This window comes from Salmo salar, chromosome 07, assembly GCF_965601325.2.
Source record: "Salmo salar chromosome 07, fSalSal1, whole genome shotgun sequence".
Lineage (NCBI taxonomy): Eukaryota > Metazoa > Chordata > Actinopteri > Salmoniformes > Salmonidae > Salmo > Salmo salar.
Window position 1 is genome coordinate 59,221,661 of NC_138297.1, and position 25,605 is coordinate 59,247,265.

At 45.9% G+C, this 25,605-nt stretch overlaps 1 protein-coding gene across 2 annotated transcripts in view; it reads right to left on the reverse strand.

Annotated features, from left to right (window-relative positions):
* Nucleotides 1-25,605, reverse strand: part of LOC106609608 (exocyst complex component 4) — a 260,309-nt gene that overhangs the window by 159,736 nt on the left and 74,968 nt on the right. For both annotated transcript variants that reach the window (XM_045722267.2, XM_045722266.2), the window contains exon 9: nt 24,518-24,606. In XM_045722267.2, the coding sequence (XP_045578223.1) occupies nt 24,518-24,606 (89 nt within the window). The remainder of the gene's footprint in view (nt 1-24,517; nt 24,607-25,605) is intronic.

Consider the following 25,605-nt stretch of genomic DNA (forward strand, 5'->3'; position numbering starts at 1 on the left):
GTGTGTGTGTGTGTGTGTGTGACACAGTGTCTAACCCCAGTGGTAGAGGCTGATCCAGGATTAGCCAGAAGGGCGTGTCCATACCCCATGGGAGAGCAGATGAGGGAGGTAATGAAGTACCACTATCACCACATTATACAGGCCAGTCCCACCAGTACCCCTCACACCACTATACCACTATCACCACATTATACAGGCCAGTCCCTCCAGTACCCCTCCCACCACTATAACACTATCACCACATTATACAGGCCAGTCCCTCCAGTACCCCTCACACCACTATAACACTATCACCACATTATACAGGCCAGTCCCTCCAGTACCCCTCCCACCACTATAACACTATCACCACATTATACAGGCCAGTCCCTCCAGTACCCCTCCCACCACTATAACACTATCACCACATTATACAGGCCAGTCCCTCCAGTACCCCTCCCACCACTATAACACTATCACAACATTATACAGGCCAGTCCCTCCAGTACCCCTCCCACCACTATACCACTATCACCACATTAACTAGGCCAGTCCCTCCAGTACCCCTCCCACCACTACAACACTATCACCACATTATACAGGCTAGTCCCTCCAGTACACCTCCCACCACTATAACACTATCACCACATTATACAGGCCAGTCCCTCCAGTACCCCTCCCACCACTATACCACTATCACCACATTATACAGGCCAGTCCCTCCAGTACCCCTCCCACCACTATACCACTATCACCACATTATATGGGCCAGTCCCTCCAGTACCCCTCCCACCACTATACCACTATCACCACATTATACAGGCCAGTCCCTCCAGTACCCCTCCCACCACTATACCACATTATACAGGCCAGTCCCTCCAGTACCCCTCCCACCAATATCACCACATTATACAGGCCAGTCTCTCCAGTACCCCTCCCACCACTATAACACTATCACCACATTATACAGGCCAGTCCCTCCAGTACCCCTCCCACCACTATAACACTATCACCACATTATACAGGCCAGTCCCTCCAGTACCCCTCCCACCACTATAACCCTATCACCACATTATACAGGCCAGTCCCTCCAGTACCCCTCCCACCACTATAACACTATCACCACATTATACAGGCCAGTCCCTCCAGTACCCCTCCCACCACTATACCACTATCACCACATTATACAGGCCAGTCCCTCCAGTACCCCTCCCACCACTATAACACTATCACCACATTATACAGGCCAGTCCCTCCAGTACCCCTCCCACCACTATACCACTATCACCACATTATACAGGCCAGTCCCTCCAGTACCCCTCCCACCACTATAACACTATCACCACATTATACAGGCCAGTCCCTCCAGTACCCCTCCCACCACTATACCACTATCACCACATTATACAAGCCAGTCCATCCAGTACCCCTCCCACCACTATAACACTATCACCACATTATACAGGCCAGTCCCTCCAGTACCCCTCCCACCACTATAACACTATCACCACATTATACAGGCCAGTCCCTCCAGTACCCCTCCCATCACTATAACACTATCACCACATTATACAGGCCAGTCCCTCCAGTACCCCTCCCACCACTATCACCACATTATACAGGCCAGTCCCTCCAGTACCCCTCCCACCACTATACCACTATAACCACATTATACAGGCCAGTCCCTCCAGTACCCCTCCCACCACTATAACACTATCACCACATTATACAGGCCAGTCCCTCCAGTACCCCTGCCACCACTATCACCACATTATACAGGCCAGTCCCTCCAGTACCCCTCCCACCACTATAACCACATTATACAGGCCAGTCCCTCCAGTACCTCTCCCACCACTATAACACTATTACCACATTATACAGGCCAGTCCCTCCAGTACCCCTCCCACCACTATAACACTATCACCACATTATACAGGCCAGTCCCTCCAGTACCCCTCCCACCACTATAACACTATCACCACATTATACAGGCCAGTCCCTCCAGTACCCCTCCCACCACTATACCACTATCACCATATTATACAGGCCAGTCCCTCCAGTACCCCTCCCACCACTACAACACTATCACCACATTATACAGGCCAGTCCCTCCAGTACCCCTCCCACCACTATACCACTATCACCATATTATACAGGCCAGTCCCTCCAGTACCCCTCCCACCACTATAACACTATCACCACATTATACAGGCCAGTCCCTCCAGTACCCCTCCCACCACTATAACACTATCACCACATTATACAGGCCAGTCCCTCCAGTACCCCTCCCACCACTATAACACTATCACCACATTATACAGGCCAGTCCCTCCAGTACCCCTCCCACCACTATAATACTATCACCACATTATACAGGCCAGTCCCTCCAGTACCCCTCCCACCACTATCACCACATTATACAGGCCAGTCCCTCCAGTACCCCTCCCACCACTATAACACTATCACCACATTATACAGGCCAGTCCCTCCAGTACCCCTCCCACCACTATACCACTATCACCACATTATACAGGCCAGTCCCTCCAGTACCCCTCCCACCACTATAACACTATCACCACATTATACAGGCCAGTCCCTCCAGTACCCCTCCCACCACTATAACACTATCACCACATTATACAGGCCAGTCCCTCCAGTACCCCTCCCACCACTATAACACTATCACCACATTATACAGGCCAGTGCCTCCAGTACCCCTCCCACCACTATAACACTATCACCACATTATACAGGCCAGTCCCTCCAGTACCCCTCCCACCACTATACCACTATCACCACATTATACAGGCCAGTCCCTCCAGTACCCCTCCCACCACTATAACACTATCACCACATTATACAGGCCAGTCCCTCCAGTACCCCTCCCACCACTATAACACTATCACCACATTATACAGGCCAGTCCCTCCAGTACCCCTCCCACCACTATAACACTATCACCACATTATACAGGCCAGTCCCTCCAGTACCCCTCCCACCACTATAACACTATCACCACATTATACAGGCCAGTGCCTCCAGTACCCCTCCCACCACTATCACCACATTATACAGGCCAGTCCCTCCAGTACCCCTCCCACCACTATACCACTATCACCACATTATACAGGCCAGTCCCTCCAGTACCCCTCCCACCACTATACCACTATCACCACATTATACAGGCCAGTCCCTCCAGTACCCCTCCCACCACTATACCACTATCACCACATTATACAGGCCAGTCCCTCCAGTACCCCTCCCACCACTATACCACTATCACCACATTATACAGGCCAGTCCCTCCAGTACCCCTCCCACCACTATACCACTATCACCACATTATACAGGCCAGTCCCTCCAGTAACCCTCCCACCACTATACCACTATCACCACATTATACAGGCCAGTCCCTCCAGTACCCCTCCCACCACTATAACACTATCACCACATTATACAGGCCAGTCCCTCCAGTACCCCTCCCACCACTATAACACTATCACCACATTATACAGGCCAGTCCCTCCAGTACCCCTCACACCACTATACCACTATCACCACATTATACAGGCCAGTCCCTCCAGTACCCCTCCCACCACTATCACCACATTATACAGGCCAGTCCCTCCAGTACCCCTCCCACCACTATAACACTATCACCACATTATACAGGCCAGTCCCTCCAGTACCCCTCCCACCACTATAACACTATCACCACATTATACAGGCCAGTCCCTCCAGTACCCCTCACACCACTATACCACTATCACCACATTATACAGGCCAGTCCCTCCAGTACCCCTCCCACCACTATAACACTATCACCACATTATACAGGCCAGTCCCTCCAGTACCCCTCCCACCACTATACCACTATCACCACATTATACAGGCCAGTCCCTCCAGTACCCCTCCCACCACTATACCACTATCACCACATTATACAGGCCAGTCCCTCCAGTACCCCTCACACCACTATACCACTATCACCACATTATACAGGCCAGTCCCACCAGTACCCCTCCCACCACTATAACACTATCACCACATTATACAGGCCAGTCCCTCCAGTACCCCTCCCACCACTATAACACTATCACCACATTATACAGGCCAGTCCCTCCAGTACCCCTCCCACCACTATACCACATTATACAGGCCAGTCCCTCCAGTACCCCTCCCACCACTATACCACTATCACCACATTATACAGGCCAGTCCCTCCAGTACCCCTCCCACCACTATAACACTATCACCACATTATACAGGCCAGTCCCTCCAGTACCCCTCCCACCACTATCACCACATTATACAGGCCAGTCCCTCCAGTACCCCTCCCACCACTATAACACTATCACCACATTATACAGGCCAGTCCCTCCAGTACCTCTCCCACCACTATAACACTATTACCACATTATACAGGCCAGTCCCTCCAGTACCCCTCCCACCACTATAACACTATCAACACATTATACAGGCCAGTCCCTCCAGTACCCCTCCCACCACTATAACACTATCACCACATTATACAGGCCAGTCCCTCCAGTACCCCTCCCACCACTATACCACTATCACCACATTATACAGGCCAGTTCCTCCAGTACCCCTCCCACCACTATACCACTATCACCACATTATACAGGCCAGGCCCTCCAGTACCCCTCCCACCACTATAACACTATCACCACATTATACAGGCCAGTCCCTCCAGTACCCCTCCCATCACTATACCACTATCACCACATTATACAGGCCAGTCCCACCAGTACCCCTCCCACCACTATAACACTATCACCACATTATACAGGCCAGTCCCTCCAGTACCCCTCCCACCACTATAACACTATCACCACATTATACAGGCCAGTCCCTCCAGTACCCCTCCCACCACTATACCACTATCACCACATTATACAGGCCAGTCCCTCCAGTACCCCTCCCACCACTACAACACTATCACCACATTATACAGGCCAGTCCCTCCAGTACCCCTCCCACCACTATCACCACATTATACAGGCCAGTCCCTCCAGTACTCCTCCCACCACTATACCACTATCACCACATTATACATGCCAGTCCCTCCAGTACCCCTCCCACCACTATACCACTATCACCACATTATACAGGCCAGTCCCTCCAGTACCCCTCCCACCACTATCACCACATTATACAGGCCAGTCCCTCCAGTACCCCTCCCACCACTATAACCACATTATACAGGCCAGTCCCTCCAGTACCCCTCCCACCACTATAACACTATCACCACATTATACAGGCCAGTCCCTCCAGTACCCCTCCCACCACTATAACACTATCACCACATTATACAGGCCAGTCCCTCCAGTACCCCTCCCACCACTATAACACTATCACCACATTATACAGGCCAGTCCCTCCAGTACCCCTCCCACCACTATAACCACATTATACAGGCCAGTCCCTCCAGTACCCCTCCCACCACTATAACACTATCACCACATTATACAGGCCAGTCCCTCCAGTACCCCTCCCACCACTATAACACTATCACCACATTATACAGGCCAGTCCCTCCAGTACCCCTCCCACCACACCTTACACATCTACAGTCCTGCCCACCCAACACCTCCAGACAGACACCTGGAGAGAAAACACACACACACACACACACACCTCAACATCATGTCGAGGCCATGGTGCACTTGCTTCTAACATACACACCTCCACAGACATACACCGCCTCGACAGCCTCCATCCCCCTCCCACGGCGCCCTCCACACACTCCGCAGCCCACATGCAATCAAGCCAGTCAGTGACTTAGTGAAATTGCATTAGCCACACTTTCCTGGGTTTGATTAGAAATGGTTTGATCCTGTGATGTATTCCGTCCGTGCCCGGATCTAGGGGGGAAAGGGAGGACGTGCAATGCCTTCTCTAACACACTCCACGTCTCTGAAGGCCAGAGAGGGTGTGTGTGTGTGTGTGTGTGTGTGTGTGTGTGTGTGTGTGTGTGTGTGTGTGTATGTGTTTCATAATACACAGGGACCAGAAGTGTGCAGGTAAAACATTCCTAATCCCTAATTTACAAGCAGTGTGTGTGTTGGTGTGTGTAGCACAGTGTGTGTAGGGGCCAAACCCAATCCAGGAACCCACCCAACCCAGTCAGTTGGCTGGTGTATAAGGTCTCCCTCCCCATCTAGCTCTTATAAGATCAGGCCAGTTCAATAATGCATGGACCTCCCGGTCGGCACCAGACTCCCCATTCCACCAAGTCCTCATGTTTGATTGGCTCCTAATGAGACGCTTCTATTATTAAAATTCATTTGAAGGGACAATATCTGTTAATTGATTTGAATTAATTATTGAGTGTTGTAGCGCACCTAGTGGCTCGGTTGACCCCCAGTTTTCATAATAAATACACAGCTGTCAAGTGCAGACTAAGACAATAAGTTGAGGTACCAGATGGTTATTAATTCATGTGGATTATATTCACTTGGAGACTATTACAAACAATGGGGATTTGGAGAGGCAAACTTTCAACAGCTGGATGAAGTGAATGTCATCATTCAGAGGTGAGAACCCCTGCAGTTCTATCCCCGCACCAGAGGGTGGCACTATTCTGTTTTTCAGCCTCAGTACAACGGAATGACTGACGTGTGACCTAAAAGGCAGCCACAGCGTATGATTCAAATAATCAACTAACAGAGTCAGAGACTGCAGTGTGTTACCAGCAGACAGACAGCAGACAGACATCTCACAGTAGAATGGCTTTGGTGTGCAAAGCTGTCATCAAGGCAAAGGGTGGCTATTTGAAGAATCTCAAATATAAAATATATTTTCCTTTGTTTAACACTTTTTTGGTTACTGCATGATTCCATATGTGTTATTTCATAGTTTTGATGTCTTCACTATTATTCTACAAGGTAGAAAATAGTAAAAATAAAGAAAAAACCTTGAATGAGTAGGTGTTCTAAAACTTTAGACCGGTAGTGTACATATGAGACAATCGAGTCAGAAGGGGAATATTCTGACTTTTATGTTCCTAATGTTAAAAGAGAGTACTGTTTGTTCTTCAGATCCACTGCTGAAGAGAACCCACTGCTGAGGAACACTTCCAACCCTTACCTTGAGAATGTCACACTGCCTGGATTTAGGGATCGACTGGAACTGAGTTCGAGGAGTTTATTTCTCCAGATCAATAATCTCAGTCAGACTCCGGCCGGTACATTTGTGAGTGTTAGAAAGACAGCAAGGTTTCATACCAGGAAAGCACTGACCTCTTAGTCTGCAGTGCTCAAAATGGAGAGAAGATTCTGCAGGCTAATTCAGGAGAGACAGTAGACATGCACTGTGACGGTACAAAGAGTGACACCAACATGACAGTCAGATGGTTGCAGTACATTTCAGGATGGCTAGTGCAGTCACATCAACTTCACTATAGAGAACTTCAGCTTTTACAAGTGTGGGGTACTGGAGGGACAGTGGTGTTTCCATACAGACTTTTGCTCTGATGCATAAATATCAAATCTAATTTTATTGGTCACATACCGTACCAGTTGCTGTACCAGGCGGTGATACAGCCCGACAGGAGGCTCTCGATTGTGCATCTGTAAAAGTTTGTCAGGGTTTTGGGTGACAAGCCACATTTCTTCAGCCTCCTGAGGTTGAAGAGGCGCTGTTGCGCCTTCTTCACCACACTGTCTGTGTGGGTGGACCATTTCAGTTTGTCTGTGATGTATACGCCCAGGAACATAAAATGTTCCACCTTCTCCACTGCTGTCCCTTCGATGTGGATGGGGGGTGATCCCTCTGCTGTTTCCTGAAGTCCACGATCATCTCCTTTGTTTTGTTGACATTGAGTGAGAGATTGTTTTCCTGACATCACACTCCGAGTGCCCTCACCTCCTTCCTGTAGGCTGTTTCATCGTTGTTGGTGATCAAGCCCACTACTGTTGTGTCGTCTGTTAACTTGATGATTGAGTTGGAGGCGTGCATGGCCACGCAGTCGTGGGTGAACAGGGAGTACAGGAGAGGGCTGAGCACACACCCTTGTGAGGCCCCAGCGTTGAGGATCAGTGAAGTGGAGATGTTGTTTCTTACCTTCACCACCAGCGGGTGGCCCATCAGAAAGTCCAGGACCCTGTTGCACAGGGAGAGGTTGAGACCCAGGGCCTCCAGCTTGATGATGAGCTTGGAGGGTACTATGGTGTTGAATGCTGAGCTGTAGTCAATGAACAGCATTCTTACAAAGGTATTCTTTTCGTCCAGTGGGATAGGGCAGTGTGCAGTGCGATGGCGACATCTGTGTACCTGTTGAGATGGTATGCAAACTGAAGTGGGTCTAGGGTGGCTGGTAAGGTGGCGGTGATATGATCCTTGACTAGCCTCTCAAAGCACTTCATGATGACAGAAATGAGTGCTACGGGGTGGTAGTCATTTAGTATGAGTGTGTTCTGAGCTCAGTTGGAGAGGAGGCTGTACTGATCCCAATGGGACAGACTTCTGACCAGCCTTATACAGACAAACAGGCAGCGGTGAGGTCTTCAATCTAAGTAAAGAGTGATGGAAGGAAGGAGATATAATTGACTACAGCTCCTAAGGTGAAGAGCAATCCCATTATATCATGGCTGTTATGTGTAGAAAAGAGCCCTTCACTTAGCTTTAGCACAACTGAGTAAAGAGGAGCGAAATGCCTTAACACCAATCCCATTACATTAGCCTACTGAACCAGTGTACACAAAGCAAGAGGGGTCACTAAGCTACCCTATCACCATACGCATGGATATTCCCGGCGTCTACTTATGAGAAAGGCTGTAAAATCTGATACAATGGAGTTAGCTTAGCATTGAAGCTAAGACGAGAAACACCGCAGTCCGAACCTATCATTACAACCTACTCATACTTCATTAGAGCAACATCCCAATCTCACTGCCCTCTGAGGCGGAAATAAAAACAAAAGTGCTCCAACTTCCAATCAAGGTTCTATATCAAACAGCTATCTTTACTCTGTGGCCTCCTGACTCAGGCTGTAAAAGGGAGGCAGAGAGGGGGCACAGCCGAGTTCACCACACTATTAACTGTACGCTGCAGGATAGAGGTGTGGGGGGGTTTGAAAGGACGTTGCTTTCTATTTTCTCCCCGATGAAGCACCTCCTGCATTCTGGCCGGAGTCGAGGGTTGAGGGGAATAGGGTTTCGGGGAGTTGGAGGGTTCAGAGGACGGGAGGTTATCTCATCCCTCCCCCCTTCCTTCCTTCCTTCCCTCTCTCCTTTTCTCTTCTACAATCAGCCTGGGCTAGATTAAAGGTAAACACGGCTGTGACAGCCTCCCTATGATGACAGGGCCCATGCTGATTAAAATTAGCCCAGAGTTGGGAAAACACCCCCTCCCTCTCTTTATACCCATCTGTGATTAAGCCTCTGCTCTCTGTCAGCCATCACACCCCCTCCTTCCCCTCCTGCCTGCTGCCCTATCCCCTCCCTCCCACACACCATCGTCCCCAGTGTCTATGTGTCTGACAAAATACAGGAGGAACTTTCCTCTCTTTTTCTCCTCATCACTTCATCTCTATATTATTCCCTGACATCTGGATGAACCTGAAGATGGATCAACTGGAGACCCTACATCCAGACAATAATAAACATGAACATACATCTAATATGTAGACCATCCACTATAACTACAACCCTATTCATCCACTATCTAGACCATCCACTATATCTACAACCCTATTCATCCACGATATATACACAACCCTATTCATCCACTATCTAGACTATCCACTATATCTACAACCCTATTCATCCACTATCTAGACCATCCACTATATCTACAACCCTATTCATCCACTATATATACACAACCCTATTCATCCACTATCTAGACTATCCACTATATCTACAACCCTATTCATCCACTATCTAGACCATCCACTATAACCCTATTCATCCACTATCTAGACCATCCACTATATCTACAACCCTATTCATCCACTATATATACACACAACCCTATTCATCCACTATCTAGACTATCCACTATATCTACAACCCTATTCATCCACTATCTAGACCATCTACTATATCTACAACCCTATTCATCCACTATCTAGACCATCCACTATAACTACAACCCTATTCATCCACTATATATACACAACCCTATTCATCCACTATCTAGACCATCCACTATATCTACAACCCTATTCATCCATTATCTAGATCATCCACTATATCTACAACCCTATTCATCCACTATCTAGACCATCCACTATAACTACAACCCTATTCATCCACTATCTAGATCATCCACTATATCTACAACCCTATTCATCCACTATCTAGACCATCCACTATAACTACAACCCTATTCATCCACTATCTAGATCATCCACTATATCTACAACCCTATTGATCCACTATCTAGACCATCCACTATATCTACAATCCTATTCATCCACTATCTAGACCATCCACTATATCTACAACCCTACTCATCCACTATCTAGACCATCCACTATATCTACAACCCTATTCATCCACTATCTAGACCATCCACTATATCTACAACCCTATTCATCCACTATCTAGATCATCCACTATATCTACAACCCTATTCATCTAATATCTAGACCATCCACTATAACTACAACCCTATTCATTAACTATCTAGACCATCCACTATATCTACAACCCTATTCATCCACTATCTAGACCATCCACTACATCTACAATCCTATTCATCCACTATCTAGATCATCCACTATATCTACAACCCTATTGATCCACTACCTAGACCATCAACTATACCTACAACCCTATTCATTCACTATCTAGATCATCCACTATATCTACAACCCTATTGATCCACTATCTAGACCATCCACTATATCTACAATCCTATTCATCCACTATCTAGATCATCCACTATATCTACAACCCTATTGATCCACTACCTAGACCATCAACTATATCTACAACCCTATTCATTCACTATCTAGATCATCCACTATATCTACAACCCTATTGATCCACTATCTAGATCATGCTTTATATCAACAACCCTATTCATCCACTACCTAGACCATCCACTATATCTACAACCCTATTCATCCACTATCTAGATCATACTCTATATCTACAACCCTATTCATGGGTGTCACATCTTGTCATTTCATTGTTACGAACGTTCTGACGCCTGACGCTATGAACGTTCTGACGCCTGACTATAAGAACGTTCTGACGCCTGACGCTATGAACGTTCTGACGCTATAAAGGTTCTGACGCCTGACGCTATGATGGTTCTGACGCCTGACGCTATGAAGGTTCTGACGCCTGACGCTATGAACGTTCTGACGCCTGACGCTATGAACGTTCTGACGCCTGACGCTATGAACGTTCTGACGCTATGAACGTTCTGACGCTATGAACGTTCTGACGCTATGAACGTTCTGACGCTATGAACGTTCTGACGCCTGACGCTATGAACGTTCTGACGACTGACGCTATGAACGTTCTGATGCCTGACTCGATAATGAATTAGTTCAGTCTCTTATACAGTATAACTGTAACAATCTTATATTTTTCAAATTCTTCAGCACTAACTTCCTCAAAACATCCACAAGCTAATCAGTGTCTGTCCCCAGCATCTAAACGACCCATCATCTCCCAAGCAGCCTGCTGAAGCCCCGTTTCAGAGGGGAACACTGATGTTATTATTACAACAAGCGCAGTGCATTTCCCGGCAAATCACGAGCTCCCAATCTCATTTCAACACTGTACTAATTCAATCACCTCCCACTGATGAGATCCTACAGCCTCCACTGGGCTTGATCTCCCAGAGGCCAGAGGGTGGGGAGACTGGAGAGAGGCAGAAAGACAATCAAAGACTAATGTTGTTTTAACCATTATCATCTGCCCACAGGAATCATGGCTGAGTCAATAGAACATGAAGCGCTCCAAATACAGGTATTATGCCTGGAGGTTAGGGGGAAGTGGAATGCGGTATGAGTGTGTTTCTCTCTATGGCTTTATGTTGTTCTCTACGTTCAGTTTAAAAAGATGAATAAAAAAAATTGCAACCTTTCTACTGTAATAGCCGGCCAAGTATCAAAAGAACCTTCGATTTCATCTTTCAAAACAACGATATCACCGAGGTGGTGTAGCAATTCAAAGGGCGAATGAAAACGTGAAGGGAAAACGTGCCATTTACTCCAAGACGTGTATTTCAGTATCAGGGACTGGAGCGTGAACCCTACACCATACCTGTGAACTAATATATGACATGTCATACAACACATCAAACCAGGATTGCACCCCTCCATCTTGTATTATCACATTGTTCTAATATCTTCCACATGATCCTTTTTAGTCCACAATGGATCATGGCTTCACAGGCTAATGCCTCACTACGGATAACTGTGCTACAAAAACCTACCGTCAAAATACTCTGCAGTTCAAACTGCTGATGTTATCGGACATATTGAGTAATGAGGAACCCTCTCCCTCCCTCAACTATGGTTCAACCAGCCCCCGTAGAGAAACTACTTAACTAGTCATATAACCCATACAGCTCAGTACTGGTGACTGATTAGTGAACGGTGACATATTAGTGCATTACATGGCATAAAGTCATGTGTCTATTGAGAACAAGCTGTTAATGGGTCTATACGGACCATCTTCTATCAAGTCAGTGGTCTACACTGGGCATCAAGTAGCCTGCTCCCAGATCTGTTTGCGCTGTATTGCCAATTCCTATGGTAATTGTTATGCTAAACATTCACAGGAGTTGGCTATTCAGCAAAAACAGATCTGGGACCAGGCTAAGGGGAAAAGTAAGCAATTTTGTCAATTGAGTGGATAGCAAGCTCTTAACTAAAGTATCTATGCACTATTCAGATGCTTTCTGTTTTGCAGTGATTTAATTTGGAGAGGGGGAATGCGAGGAACACAGACTGTCTAAATGAGTTGGAGGAGTGGGGAAACAGCAGCGTAATTCAATTTCACATGTTTCTCTCCAAATGGAAGCTCTGCGGAGGTCATTGGTCCGCTGAATGTAAACGGATGTTTGTGTGTGAGTCGAGCAGGGGGGTGTGTACTGATGAAAAATCACAGAGGAATGAGGCTCAAATTAGTCTGACAAAGCTGTTTTATGGTCTAGTTTTGTATGTTTGTTGTAGTCTCAAGTTTGATATTTGTTTGATATATCTAATAACTATTTTGTCAACTGTAGTCTAATTAAGCAATAATGTGCAAGGAGGTGTGCTATATCGGCAGTATACCACGGCTAAGGGCTGTTCTTAAGCACAACAATGCGGAGAGCCTGGATACAGCCCATGGCCATATACTACAAACCCCCAAGGTGCCTTATTGCTATTATAAACTGGTTACCAACTTAATACAAACAGTAAAAATAATTTTGGGGTAATACCTGTGGAATATGGTCTGATATACCACGACTTTCAGCCAATCAGCATCCAGGAGCCAAACTACCCGGTTTATAAATGCAATTAATCTGGTAGCTACACTACATTTTAACCATTAACAAAAAATAAAAAAAATCTCACTGTGAGGTGAAGTATTTTATAACCTATACCAATAAGTCGGGATCACCGATCAGGGCCCGTATTTCCAAATTGTTTCAGAGTAGCAGTGTTGAAATGAATAGATATGGACAGCCACACTGCTAATCAGAGACTCTTATCATTTCCAGCAATTAACTGCCTGTTTTAACATACCCAAGGCTCCAAACTGAAAGCTGCACAAGCATTATCAACCATAATAGCTTCTTAAATGTACGTCTTGTGTTTAACTGAGTATTACTCTCTGTATCTGTGAAGACAGAGGATTTCTCTGTCACATAAAGCATTGTACAGCATCTCTTTAGCTCTTTAAAAAACAACTACTGTAACACAAACTGTTTAGAAATGGCCATTTTAGTGAGGTCCTTTGAAATAATTTGACACAACAACATGGATCTCTGTGGCATTTCAGAGACCGGCTTGATTGCCGACAGGCTGTGATAGTCCAAACACGGGCTGTGATAGTCCAAACACGGGCTGTGATAGTCCAAACACGGGCTGTGATAGTCCAAACACGGGCTGTGATAGTCCAAACACGGGCTGTGATAGTCCAAACACGGGCTGTGATAGTCCAAACACGGGCTGTGATAGTCCAAACACGGGCTGTGATAGTCCAAACACGGGCTGTGATAGTCCAAACACGGGCTGTGTGGCTCGACTTCAGTAGCAGGTCATTCATTGTTATTATAGGAAGGGAGGTCTAGTCTAGGAGACACACAGCCATTGGCGTGTACAAAGTACACAAAATAAGTGTGAATACACAGGCAGAAACAGGGAGAAAGAGACAGACGGACACTGGTGTTGTAACACCATCATTTTAACTTGAATACCAGGTTTAGCGTCACGAAACTTGATACCATCCCGATACGCGATACCAAAACGATTCCACGGCAAAAGATTTTTGGCAAATTAGCCAAAGTCACAGAAAGGCACTTGATCCAGACAGATATTTTGAGTTCATTATCATTATATTTTTCTAAGACAGCCATATATGCATTAATTAATCAATTATTCAAATCAAACAATCAATACGTTTTTACATAACAACATAATGGTCATTTATTTGAATGGTAAATCTCTATTGATCATCAAGATGTAGTCTAGGTCTGTTCACAATACAGGTGAAGGCATATTCAATAGGAGTGTGTGCATGCATTGAGTTATTGAGCTTGTTTTGGCTGATTTCATCGGGCTGCAGAGGAAAAACAATCTACTTCCTTTCCATTTGGGACTTGTTTTATTGTGCTGACCAACAACATTTGCATAAAAGAATAAATGTCTTATTTTATAAAACCATTCACACACAGTGAGAGAGACGTGACTGAGGTGAGGGAGAAGAAGTCAATGAACACAATTTTTGGCAACGTCTATGTTTTTTTAATGTCAATCAGAGCACCTTATGTGCTCTAGAACTACAAGGAGACATCTGCTGATAGACAGACTTGACAGGCACGGTGCTCTAGAACTACAAGGAGACATCTGCTGATAGACAGACTTGACAGGCACGGTGCTCTAGAACTACAAGGAGACATCTGCTGATAGACAGACTTGACAGGCACGGTGCTCTAGAACTACAAGGAGACATCAGCTGATAGACAGACTTGACAGGCACGGTGCTCTAGAACTACAAGGAGACATCTGCTGATAGACAGACTTGACAGGCACGGTGCTCTAGAACTACAAGGAGGCATCTGCTGATAGACAGACTTGACAGGCACGGTGCTCTAGAACTACAAGGAGACATCTGCTGAGACAGACTTGACAGGCACGGTGCTCTAGAACTACAAGGAGACATCAGCTGATAGACAGACTTGACAGGCACGGTGCTCTAGAACTATAAGGAGACATCAGCTGATAGACTTGACAGGCACGGTGCTCTAGAACTACAAGGAGACATCTGCTGATAGACAGACTTGACAGGCACGGTGCTCTAGAACTACAAGGAGGCATCAGCTGATAGACAGACTTGACAGGCACGGTGCTCTAGAACTATAAGGAGACATCAGCTGATAGACTTGACAGGCACGGTGCTCTGGAACTATAAGGAGACATCAGCTGATAGACAGACTTGACAGGCACGGTGCTCTAGAGCTACAAGGAGACATCAGCTGATAGACAGACTTGACAGGCACGGTGCTCTAGAGCTATAAGGAGACATCAGCTGATAGACAGACTTGACAGGCACGGTGCTCTAGAACTACAAGGAGACATCAGCTGATAGACAGACTTGACAGGCACGGTGCTCTAGAGCTATAAGGAGACATCAGCTGATAGACAGACTTGACAGGCACGGTGCTCTAGAGCTACAAGGAGACATCAGCTGATAGACAGACTTGACAGGCACGGTGCTCTAGAGCTATAAGGAGACATCAGCTGATAGACAGACTTGACAGGCACGGTGCTCTAGAACTACAAGGAGACATCAGCTGATAGACAGACTTGACAGGCACGGTGCTCTAGAGCTATAAGGAGACATCAGCTGATAGACAGACTTGACAGGCACGGTGCTCTAGAACTACAAGGAGACATCAGCTGATAGACAGACTTGACAGGCACGGTGCTCTAGAGCTACAAGGAGACATCAGCTGATAGACAGACTTGACAGGCACGGTGCTCTAGAGCTATAAGGAGACATCAGCTGATAGACAGACTTGACAGGCACGGTGCTCTAGAACTACAAGGAGACATCAGCTGATAGACAGACTTGACAGGCACGGTGCTCTAGAGCTATAAGGAGACATCAGCTGATAGACAGACTTGACAGGCACGCTGCTCTAGAGCTATAAGGAGACATCAGCTGATAGACAGACTTGACAGGCACGGTGCTCTAGAGCTATAAGGAGACATCAGCTGATAGACAGACTTGACAGGCACGGTGCTCTAGAGCTATAAGGAGATATCAGCTGATAGACAGACTTGACAGGCACGGTACTCTAGAGCTATAAGGAGACATCAGCTGATAGACAGACTTGACAGGCACGGTGCTCTAGAGCTATAAGGAGACATCTGCTGGGCTGATAGACTTGATCCTCTCTCAATCAGCAGAAGACGTGAGACACATTTGACAGCACCAAAACTTCTTTCATGTTCTAGTTTCGAACAAGTACAGAAGTTTAGGTATACCGTGCAACACCCTCCCGTCTGTCCTTAGATAATTTGTCAGGCACACAATCACGAAGGACAGAGCCACGCTATCGTACATTCAGACCATGTGGATCAATCAACGCCTTAGTAAGGTCAAATGAAGAGAAAGAAGAATTAACGAGAGAGAGAGAGAGAGAGAGAGATCAGCAGACTGAACGAGAGAGAGGGTGAGCATGTACCTAACACCTTCCCTCAATTTAATCCTCTAATAATTATTGACTTTTCTCCCGGGGAAGTTCAATTCCATTTCAGGTTCCATTTAGGAATATGATAAATCATAATTGGAAGGTCGGCGGAAGTCAAGAATCGATCGCTCAAATCAGAGTCAATGGCGTGGTTCCCCTTGAACACAGGGCACTGGAGGAGTACAGAGTAGATGACTGATCTTTATATTAAAAGATAACAGCTAGATTGAGGGGATTATCACCTTTTCATTTGTGATCTGGGAACATGAGGGTATGAAGAGGATGTATTATCCCGAAATCCTGATTGGAGGATTCTGGATTTCCTGCTTATTCCCTCCTGATTCCGGAAATCCTCCAACTGGGATTTCTAGAAAACCAGGAAACGTATTGAAAGTTCACAAAATGTTGCAAGCCTGTGTGTGATTGAGCTATAAGGTATTGGTTCTCTAGAAGCTGTTGGAGAGATATTATCAGACTAAGATGAGAGGTGTTCTTTGCTATGGACCATTACAGAACAGTCAGAACGGGGCTACTCCTCATTGTCTGCCACCGCCCTCTTCCTCACCCCTCGTCCCGACAGGCCTGGCATAAGAGACACACAGGAGCATCAATCGGTGCAGCTGCATGGAGCTTATGCAGTACACAGATACTATGTATGCATATCTGCCTGTGTAACACACACACACACACACACACACAAATGCATTAGTGCAACCCCCCACCCCCCATACCCCTCACTGTGCGCCTCTCCACTCCTTGTCCACAGGGTAGCACGCTATTACGCAGACACAAGACCACTAATACACAGATTGCCTTTTCTCCTCTAGATAGACAGATACACACATGCAGGCAGACATACTGTAGAAGGACACACACACACACACAATAGGAATTAAGGGAGAAAGAAACTCATTTTGTAACTCAATTCAAGGTGGACTACTGTGGAGATTCAAGTATTTTGTTGTGACAACAAGCCATTTTGAAATTCAAAAAGGGAAATATGGCAGATAGGGGGATAGAAACGAGTGAAACAGAGTTGCGGGTCTATTATGACCGTGTCTGGGTGGGAGGGGAGGTCATACGAGGCAGGAGCGGAGGCTGATAGACAAACCTCTGTGTTTGGATCATGGTGTAGTTGTCATTTCAACACTGCCTGCCCTGGGGTAAGGTAATACAGCTCTGTTCTGTTGTTGCGCTAACAAAAACAACTCAAAAAGGTGTACTCTAAAAAAACTTGGTTATTGAGAAATATCTTGGAAATGGCAATGATGACCACCCCGCTCACTCTCTCCCAACCGGCACTTTGGAGGAGAAAATAAAAACAGGAAAGGATAAAGCAATTGCCTGCATTCAGGGCCATGATAACAAATCTGTATATTGGAAGTGGTTTCCCTGTTTCCATCATTTATTCATGGAGTCGGGAGTGGATGGAATGGAAGGCCAAAGTCTCTGTACTATGATTCTGGACTAGAAAGAGAGAGCCTCCCTATATTATGATTCTGGACTAGAAAGAGAGAGCCTCCCTATATTATGATTCTAGACTAGAAAGAGAGCCTCTCTATATTATGATTCTAGACTAGAAAGAGAGAGCCTCTCTATATTATGATTCTGGACTAGAAAGAGAGAGCCTCTCTATATTATGATTCTGGACTAGAAAGAGAGAGCCTCTCTATATTATGATTCTAGACTAGAAAGAGAGAGCCTCTCTATATTATGATTCTGGACTAGAAAGAGAGAGCCTCTCTATATTATGATTCTGGACTAGAAAGAGAGAGCCTCTCTATATTATGATTCTGGACTAGAAAGAGAGAGCCTCTCTATATTATGATTCTGGACTAGAAAGAGAGAGCCTCTCTATATTATGATTCTAGACTAGAAAGAGAGAGCCTCTCTATATTATGATTCTGGACGAGAAAGAGAGAACCTCTCTATATTATGATTCGAGACCAGAAAGAGAGAGCCTCTCTGTTCAAAGAGCTAGCTAGAGGGAGATTAAACATACAGGGACATGTCTCCTGCCTTCCCTGTCTCTCACACACACACCCCTATACAAACCCACACCCACCCAGCTGTGGGTCCATATGTAGCTATAATGAAGCCTTTAGATGAAGCTGTGGATTAATGGAAGCATACGCGGTGTGCTTCACTGGAGAGACGATGTAATTAAGCTTCCTAAGCTCTGGGCATGTGTTTGTAATGAGGGAGACGGAAGGGCCCCTTCTCACTCCACACACACACACACACACACACACACACACACACACACACACACACACACACACACACACACACACACACACACACACACACACACACACACACACACACACACACACACACACACACACACACACACACACACACACATACACATACACACACACACACACACACACCTGAGAGATACTGTTTGTTAAGGATTTGTAACAGAATGTACCATCTCCCTCAGGTAAAGAGACAAAGAACAAACAGTCCACCATCCACAGCTAGTAGTACTACACTCCTGTCACTGTTGAGAAGTACAGCCCTTATTTATCATGGGAAACACAGCTAGTAGTACTACACTCCTGTCACTGTTGAGAAGTACAGCCCTTATTTATCATGGGAAACACAGCTAGTAGTACTACACTCCTGTCACTGTTGAGAAGTACAGCCCTTATTTATCATGGGAAACACAGCTAGTAGTACTACACTCCTGTCACTGGAGAGAAGTACAGCCCTTATTTATCATGGAAAACACAGCTAGTAGTACTACACTCCTGTCATGCAGAGAAGTACAGCCCTTATTTATCATGGGAAACACAGCTAGTAGTACTACACTCCTGTCACTGCAGAGATGTACAGCCCTTATTTATCATGGGAAACACAGCTAGTAGTACTACACTCCTGTCACTGCAGAGAAGTACAGCCCTTATTTATCATGGGAAACACAGCTAGTAGTACTACACTCCTGTCACTGCAGAGAAGTACAGCCCTTATTTATCATGGGAAACACAGCTAGTAGTACTACACTCCTGTCACTGCAGAGAAGTACAGCCCTTATTTATCATGGAAAACACAGCTAGTAGTACTACACTCCTGTCACTGCAGAGAAATACAGCCCTTATTTATCATGGGAAACACAGCTAGTAGTACTACACTCCTGTCACTGCAGAGAAGTACAGCCCTTATTTATCATGGAAAACACAGCTAGTAGTACTACACTCCTGTCACTGCAGAGAAGTACAGCCCTTATTTATCATGGGAAACACAGCTAGTAGTACTACACTCCTGTCACTGCAGAGAAGTACAGCCCTTATTTATCATGGGAAACACAGTGCCCTTTAATTACATTAGATTGCACCGTTGACACTAGGCAGGATGGGGCGATGCTGCTTACGCCATCAGCATGACACAACAGGACTCGTCAGACCAGGCAATGTTTTGCCACTCCTCAGTTGTTCAGTGTTGGTGATGGCGTGCCCACTGGAGATGATTCTTCTTGTTTCTAGCTGATATGAGTGGAACCTGGTGTGGTCGTCTGCTGCAAATAACCCATCTGTGACAAGGACCGACAAGATGCTATTCTGCACACCTTTTGTTATGTGTCGTTATTTGCCTGTTTGTGGCCCGCCTGTTTGCTTGAGCGAAACTTGCCATTCTCCTTCCACATCTCATCAATTAACTGTTTTTTCCCACAGGACTGCGGCTGACTAGATGATTATTGTTTGTTACACCAATCTCAGTAAACCCTAGACACTGTCGTGTGTGAAAAGTCCAGGATGCCGGCCGCATCGACGATCATACCACGCTTTAAGTCGCTTAGGTCACTCGTTTTGCCCATTCTAATGTTCAATCGTACAGTAACTGAATGCCTCGATGCCTGCCTGTCTGCTTTATATACAGTTGAAGTCAGAAGTTTACATACACCTTAGCCAATTACATTTAAACTCAGTTTTCACAATTCCTGACATTTAATCCTAGTAAAAATTCCCTGTCTTAGGTCAGTTAGGATCACCACTTTATTTAAGAATGTGAAATGTCAGAATATTAGTAGAGAGAATGATTTATTTCAGCTTTTCTTTCATCACATTCCCAGTGGGTAAGAAGTTTACATACACTCAATTAGTATTTGGTAGCATTGCCTTCAAACTGTTTACCTTGGGTCAAACATTTTGGGTAGCCTTCCACAAGCTTCCCACAATAAGTTGGGTGAATTTTGCCGCATTCCTCCTGACAGAGCTGGTGTAATTAAGTCAGGTTTGTAGGCCTCCTTGCTCGTACATGCTTTTTCAGTTCTGCCCACAAATTTTCTATGGGATTGAGGTCAGGGGCTTTGTGATGGCCACTCCAATACCTTGACTTTGTTGTCCTTAAGCCATTTTGCCACAACTTTGGAAGTATGCTTGGGGTCATTGTCCATTTGGAAGACCCATTTGCGACCAAGCTTTAACTTCCTGACTGATGTCTTGAGATGTTGCTTCAATATATCCACATAATTTTCCATCCTCATGATGACATCTATTTTGTGAAGTGCACCAGTCCCTCCTGCAGCAAACCGCCCCCACAACATGATGTTGCCACCCCCGTGCTTCACGGTTAGGATGGTGTTCTTCTGCTTGCAAGCCTCCCCCTTTTTCCTCCAAACATAACGATGGTCATTATGGCCAAAAGGTTCTATTTTTGTTTCATCAGACCAGAGGACATTTCTCCAAAAAGTACAATCTTTGTCCCCATGTGCAGTTGCAAACCATAGTCTGGCTTTTTTATGGAGGTTTTGGAGCAGTGGCTTTTACCTTGCTGAGTGGCCTTTCAGGTTATGTCGATATAGGACTCGTTTTACTGTGGGTATAGATACTTTTGTACCGGTTTCCTCCAGCATCTTCACAAGGGCCTTTGCTGTTGTTCTGGGATTGATTTGCACTTTTCGCACCAAATTACGTTAATCTCTAGGAGACAGAACGTGTCTCATGCCTGAGCGGTATGACAGCTGCGTGGTCCCATGGTGTTTATACTTGCGTACTATTGTTTGTACAGATGAATGTGGTACCTTCAGGCATTTGGAAATTGCTCCCAAGGATGAACCAGACTTGTGGAGGTCTACAATTTATTTTCTGAGGTCTTGCCTGATTTCTTTTGATTTTCCCATGATGTCAAGCAAAGATGCACTAAGTTTGAAGGTACGCCTTGAAATACATCCACAGGTACACCTCCAATTGACTCAAATGATGTCAATTAGCCAATCAGAAGCTTCTAAAGCCATGACATCATTTTCTGGAATTTTCCAAGCTGTTTAAAAGGCACAGTCAACTTAGTGTATGTATACTACTGACCCACTGGAAATGTGATACCATGAATTATAAGTGAAATAATCTGTCTGTAAAAAATTGTTGGAAAAATGACTTGTGTCATGCACAAAGTAGATGTCCTAACCGACTTGCCAAAACTATAGTTTTTAACATGAAATTCGTGGAGTGGTTGAAAAATGAGTTTAAATGACTCCAACCTAACAGGCTGACTACACCGCTCGCGTCGCGTGCATTGCAAAATACATTTTGATATCTATATTATTCAATAATTGCACCCACACTGCTCGCGTGCGCCAACGAGTGTCTGTGTTGCCAAGGGCTAAAATAGAAGTCAGTTCTATTTCTGACGCAGATCGCGCTGCAAGTCCTGCCTCTCCCATCTCCTCATTGGTTTATAGAAGCAGGTACCCACGTGCCATCTCCTCATTGGTTATACCCACGTGGGTGACTAAAGACGAACGAGGTCAGTGGCGGTAATGCACCTAATTCATGAAAGTTGCCAACCGCAATATAAAGTCAAGAGAAGAAAAGGCCTGGAAGGATGAGAGATGACTAGAAACGATTCAGTTGACCATTTTATGTGTGGATTAATTGCTGGAGTAGAGGACTTTGTGCATTTCAGGTAAAATAACAACTCAATGTTTATATCCCAGGACAAATTAGCTAGCAACAGCAAGCTAGCTGAATAGGACAAATTAGCTAGCAAGTGCAAGCTAGCTAGCTAAATTGCCATACATGTTTAATGCTTTTCGACCTGTCCCCAAATTAATATAATAATTGGTTCAGAGTTTGTTTTGATATTTTAACCTGCGTGTCGTGATCGCGTTTGGTGTGGGGGGACAAAATACATTTATGCACGTTGGTGCACGCGCACAGCCGGTTTGGGTTCCGTGTAAGTGTATTCAAACTTCCGACTTCAACTGTAGCAATCCACGGCCACGTGTCTGTAGGAGCAAACCATTTTCGTGAACGGGGTGGTGTACCTAATAAACTGTGTAGATTTTGTTAGATTTGATTATTGGAGCTCTAAACATCACACTCCAACCAACTGAGCCAGCTGCACTATAAAACTGGCATCAGCCAATAGAGAAAGTGTACTGGTGATGGTTGACTGTGTGAATGGATTACTGTATATCGAGGTGAGATCTTATGTCTAGTAGAGAAAAGACTGCTCTCTTTAAGTGTTGGATAATCCCTTGGCCAGGCTAACTCAACATCTCTCAATCTCTCTCTGTTCTACAGTCAGCTTCATTTAAAAAAAAGAGATTGACCGTTGTCTCAAAGTCGCTATATGTTTTTCTAATTATAATGTATTCCTTCAGAAATCACTGAATGGCTTCTACATACAGTGGTGTGATGATAACAGTGACTTTTCACCCCCCCTCCCATCATCCAAGTCGATTTATTTAACTTTTCTAAATAGAGATTCCTTGAATCTCTCTCTGCCATTCAGGTCCCTAGCAGTCTGCGGAACCCGAGCTAAGCATTGTGACAGCAGAAATGAAAGGCAGCGAAATCTCATCTTCGTTTAACGCTGCCAGGCATTCAACCACCGGCCCAAATATTGTTTAATTATCTTTTTCACATCTGAGCTACCGAGAGGTAAGGACAAAAGTTGGCGGCTATTTGAAGCACATTTTTTTAAGGAAATGTTAATCTGGACTTTTCGAATGGGGCGATCATTTTGTGTATGTAGCCTGTATGCTAGGTTAGCGTTGACTGGCGTTTCCTATCAAAAATTAAATCATACCTCGAGGCCTGCGAGGGAGGGTCGTTGAGATGTTTCACCTGTTTAATGCTAAACAGTTGACACTTAGCATTGCTGTGACTCACCTTAAAGTTTGCTCGAAATGCAATCATGGAAATTGTGACATAGAATTATTTTCAGATCCTGCATAAATCGGTGTATCTCGGAACCCCTCCTTTCGACGACCTCTCTCTCTCTCTTCGACCATGCCTCTCACTTCCATTTTACACACAGGCAATGTCTCGGAGGAACGGGGTTTGAAAAAAAACGATGAAACAAGCAGGCAAACAGTGCTGTCAGGCGCCGCTGATTGAAACCACAAGGTCATCGCAGAGCGAGGGAGCAAGGGGAGAGAAACCAGACAGAAGAAAAGCTGTGGAACAGTGAGACTCTCCAGGGACTCACTCTCCAATCTCCCCCTCGCTGTCTGTCTGTCTCTGTGTGTGTGTGTGTGTGCGTGTGCGTGTGTACCTGGCCAGCGCAGGACTCTGTTATAGTGTTGGGCTTGAGGTGCAACACGGGGCGCTCTTTGTTTTGGCACCTCCCTTGTTCTACTCCTTCCCAGCTCTGTACCTCTCCACACCCCTCCCTCCCTCCTGCCCTCCCTTACCTTGTAGTTCTCCACTCTTGCTGTACAGCTCTCTCCTCTGTTCCCTCAGGTAGGCACTCATGCTGATGGCGTGAGACGACGACTCAAACCTGGAAGAGAGAAACACACTTTCACTCTAGCCTGGTCCCAGATGTGTTTGTGCCGTTACTCTAGCCTGGTCCCAGATGTGTTTGTGCCGTTACTCTAGCCTGGTCCTAGATGTGTTTGTGCCATCACTCTAGCCTGGTCCTAGATGTGTTTGTGCCGTTACTCTAGCCTGGTCCAAGATGTGTTTGTGCCGTTACTCTAGCCTGGTCCTAGATGTGTTTGTGCCGTCACTCTAGCCTGGTCCTAGATGTGTTTGTGCCATCACTCTAGCCTGGTCCTAGATGTGTTTGTGCCGTTACTCTAGCCTGGTCCCAGATGTGTTTGTGCCATCACTCTAGCCTGGTCCTAGATGTGTTTGTGCCATCACTCTAGCCTGGTCCCAGATGTGTTTGTGCCGTTACTCTAGCCTGGTCCTAGATGTGTTTGTGCCGTCACTCTAGCCTGGTCCCAGATGTGTTTGTGCCGTTACTCTAGCCTGGTCCTAGATGTGTTTGTGCCGTTACTCTAGCCTGGTCCTAGATGTGTTTGTGCCGTTACTCTAGCCTGGTCCTAGATGTGTTTGTGCCGTCACTCTAGCCTGGTCCTAGATGTGTTTGTGCCGTCACTCTAGCCTGGTCCTAGATGTGTTTGTGCCGTCACTCTAGCCTGGTCCTAGATGTGTTTGTGCCGTCACTCTAGCCTGGTCCTAGATGTGTTTGTGCCGTCACTCTAGCCTGGTCCTACTCTAGCCTGGTCCTAGATGTGTTTGTGCCATCACTCTAGCCTGGTCCTAGATGTGTTTGTGCCGTCACTCTAGCCTGGTCCTAGATGTGTTTGTGCCGTCACTCTAGCCTGGTCCTAGATGTGTTTGTGCCGTTACTCTAGCCTGGTCCTAGATGTGTTTGTGCCGTCACTCTAGCCTGGTCCCGCCTGGTCCTAGATGTGTTTGTGCCGTCACTCTAGCCTGGTCCTAGATGTGTTTGTGCCGTCACTCTAGCCTGGTCCTAGATGTGTTTGTGCCG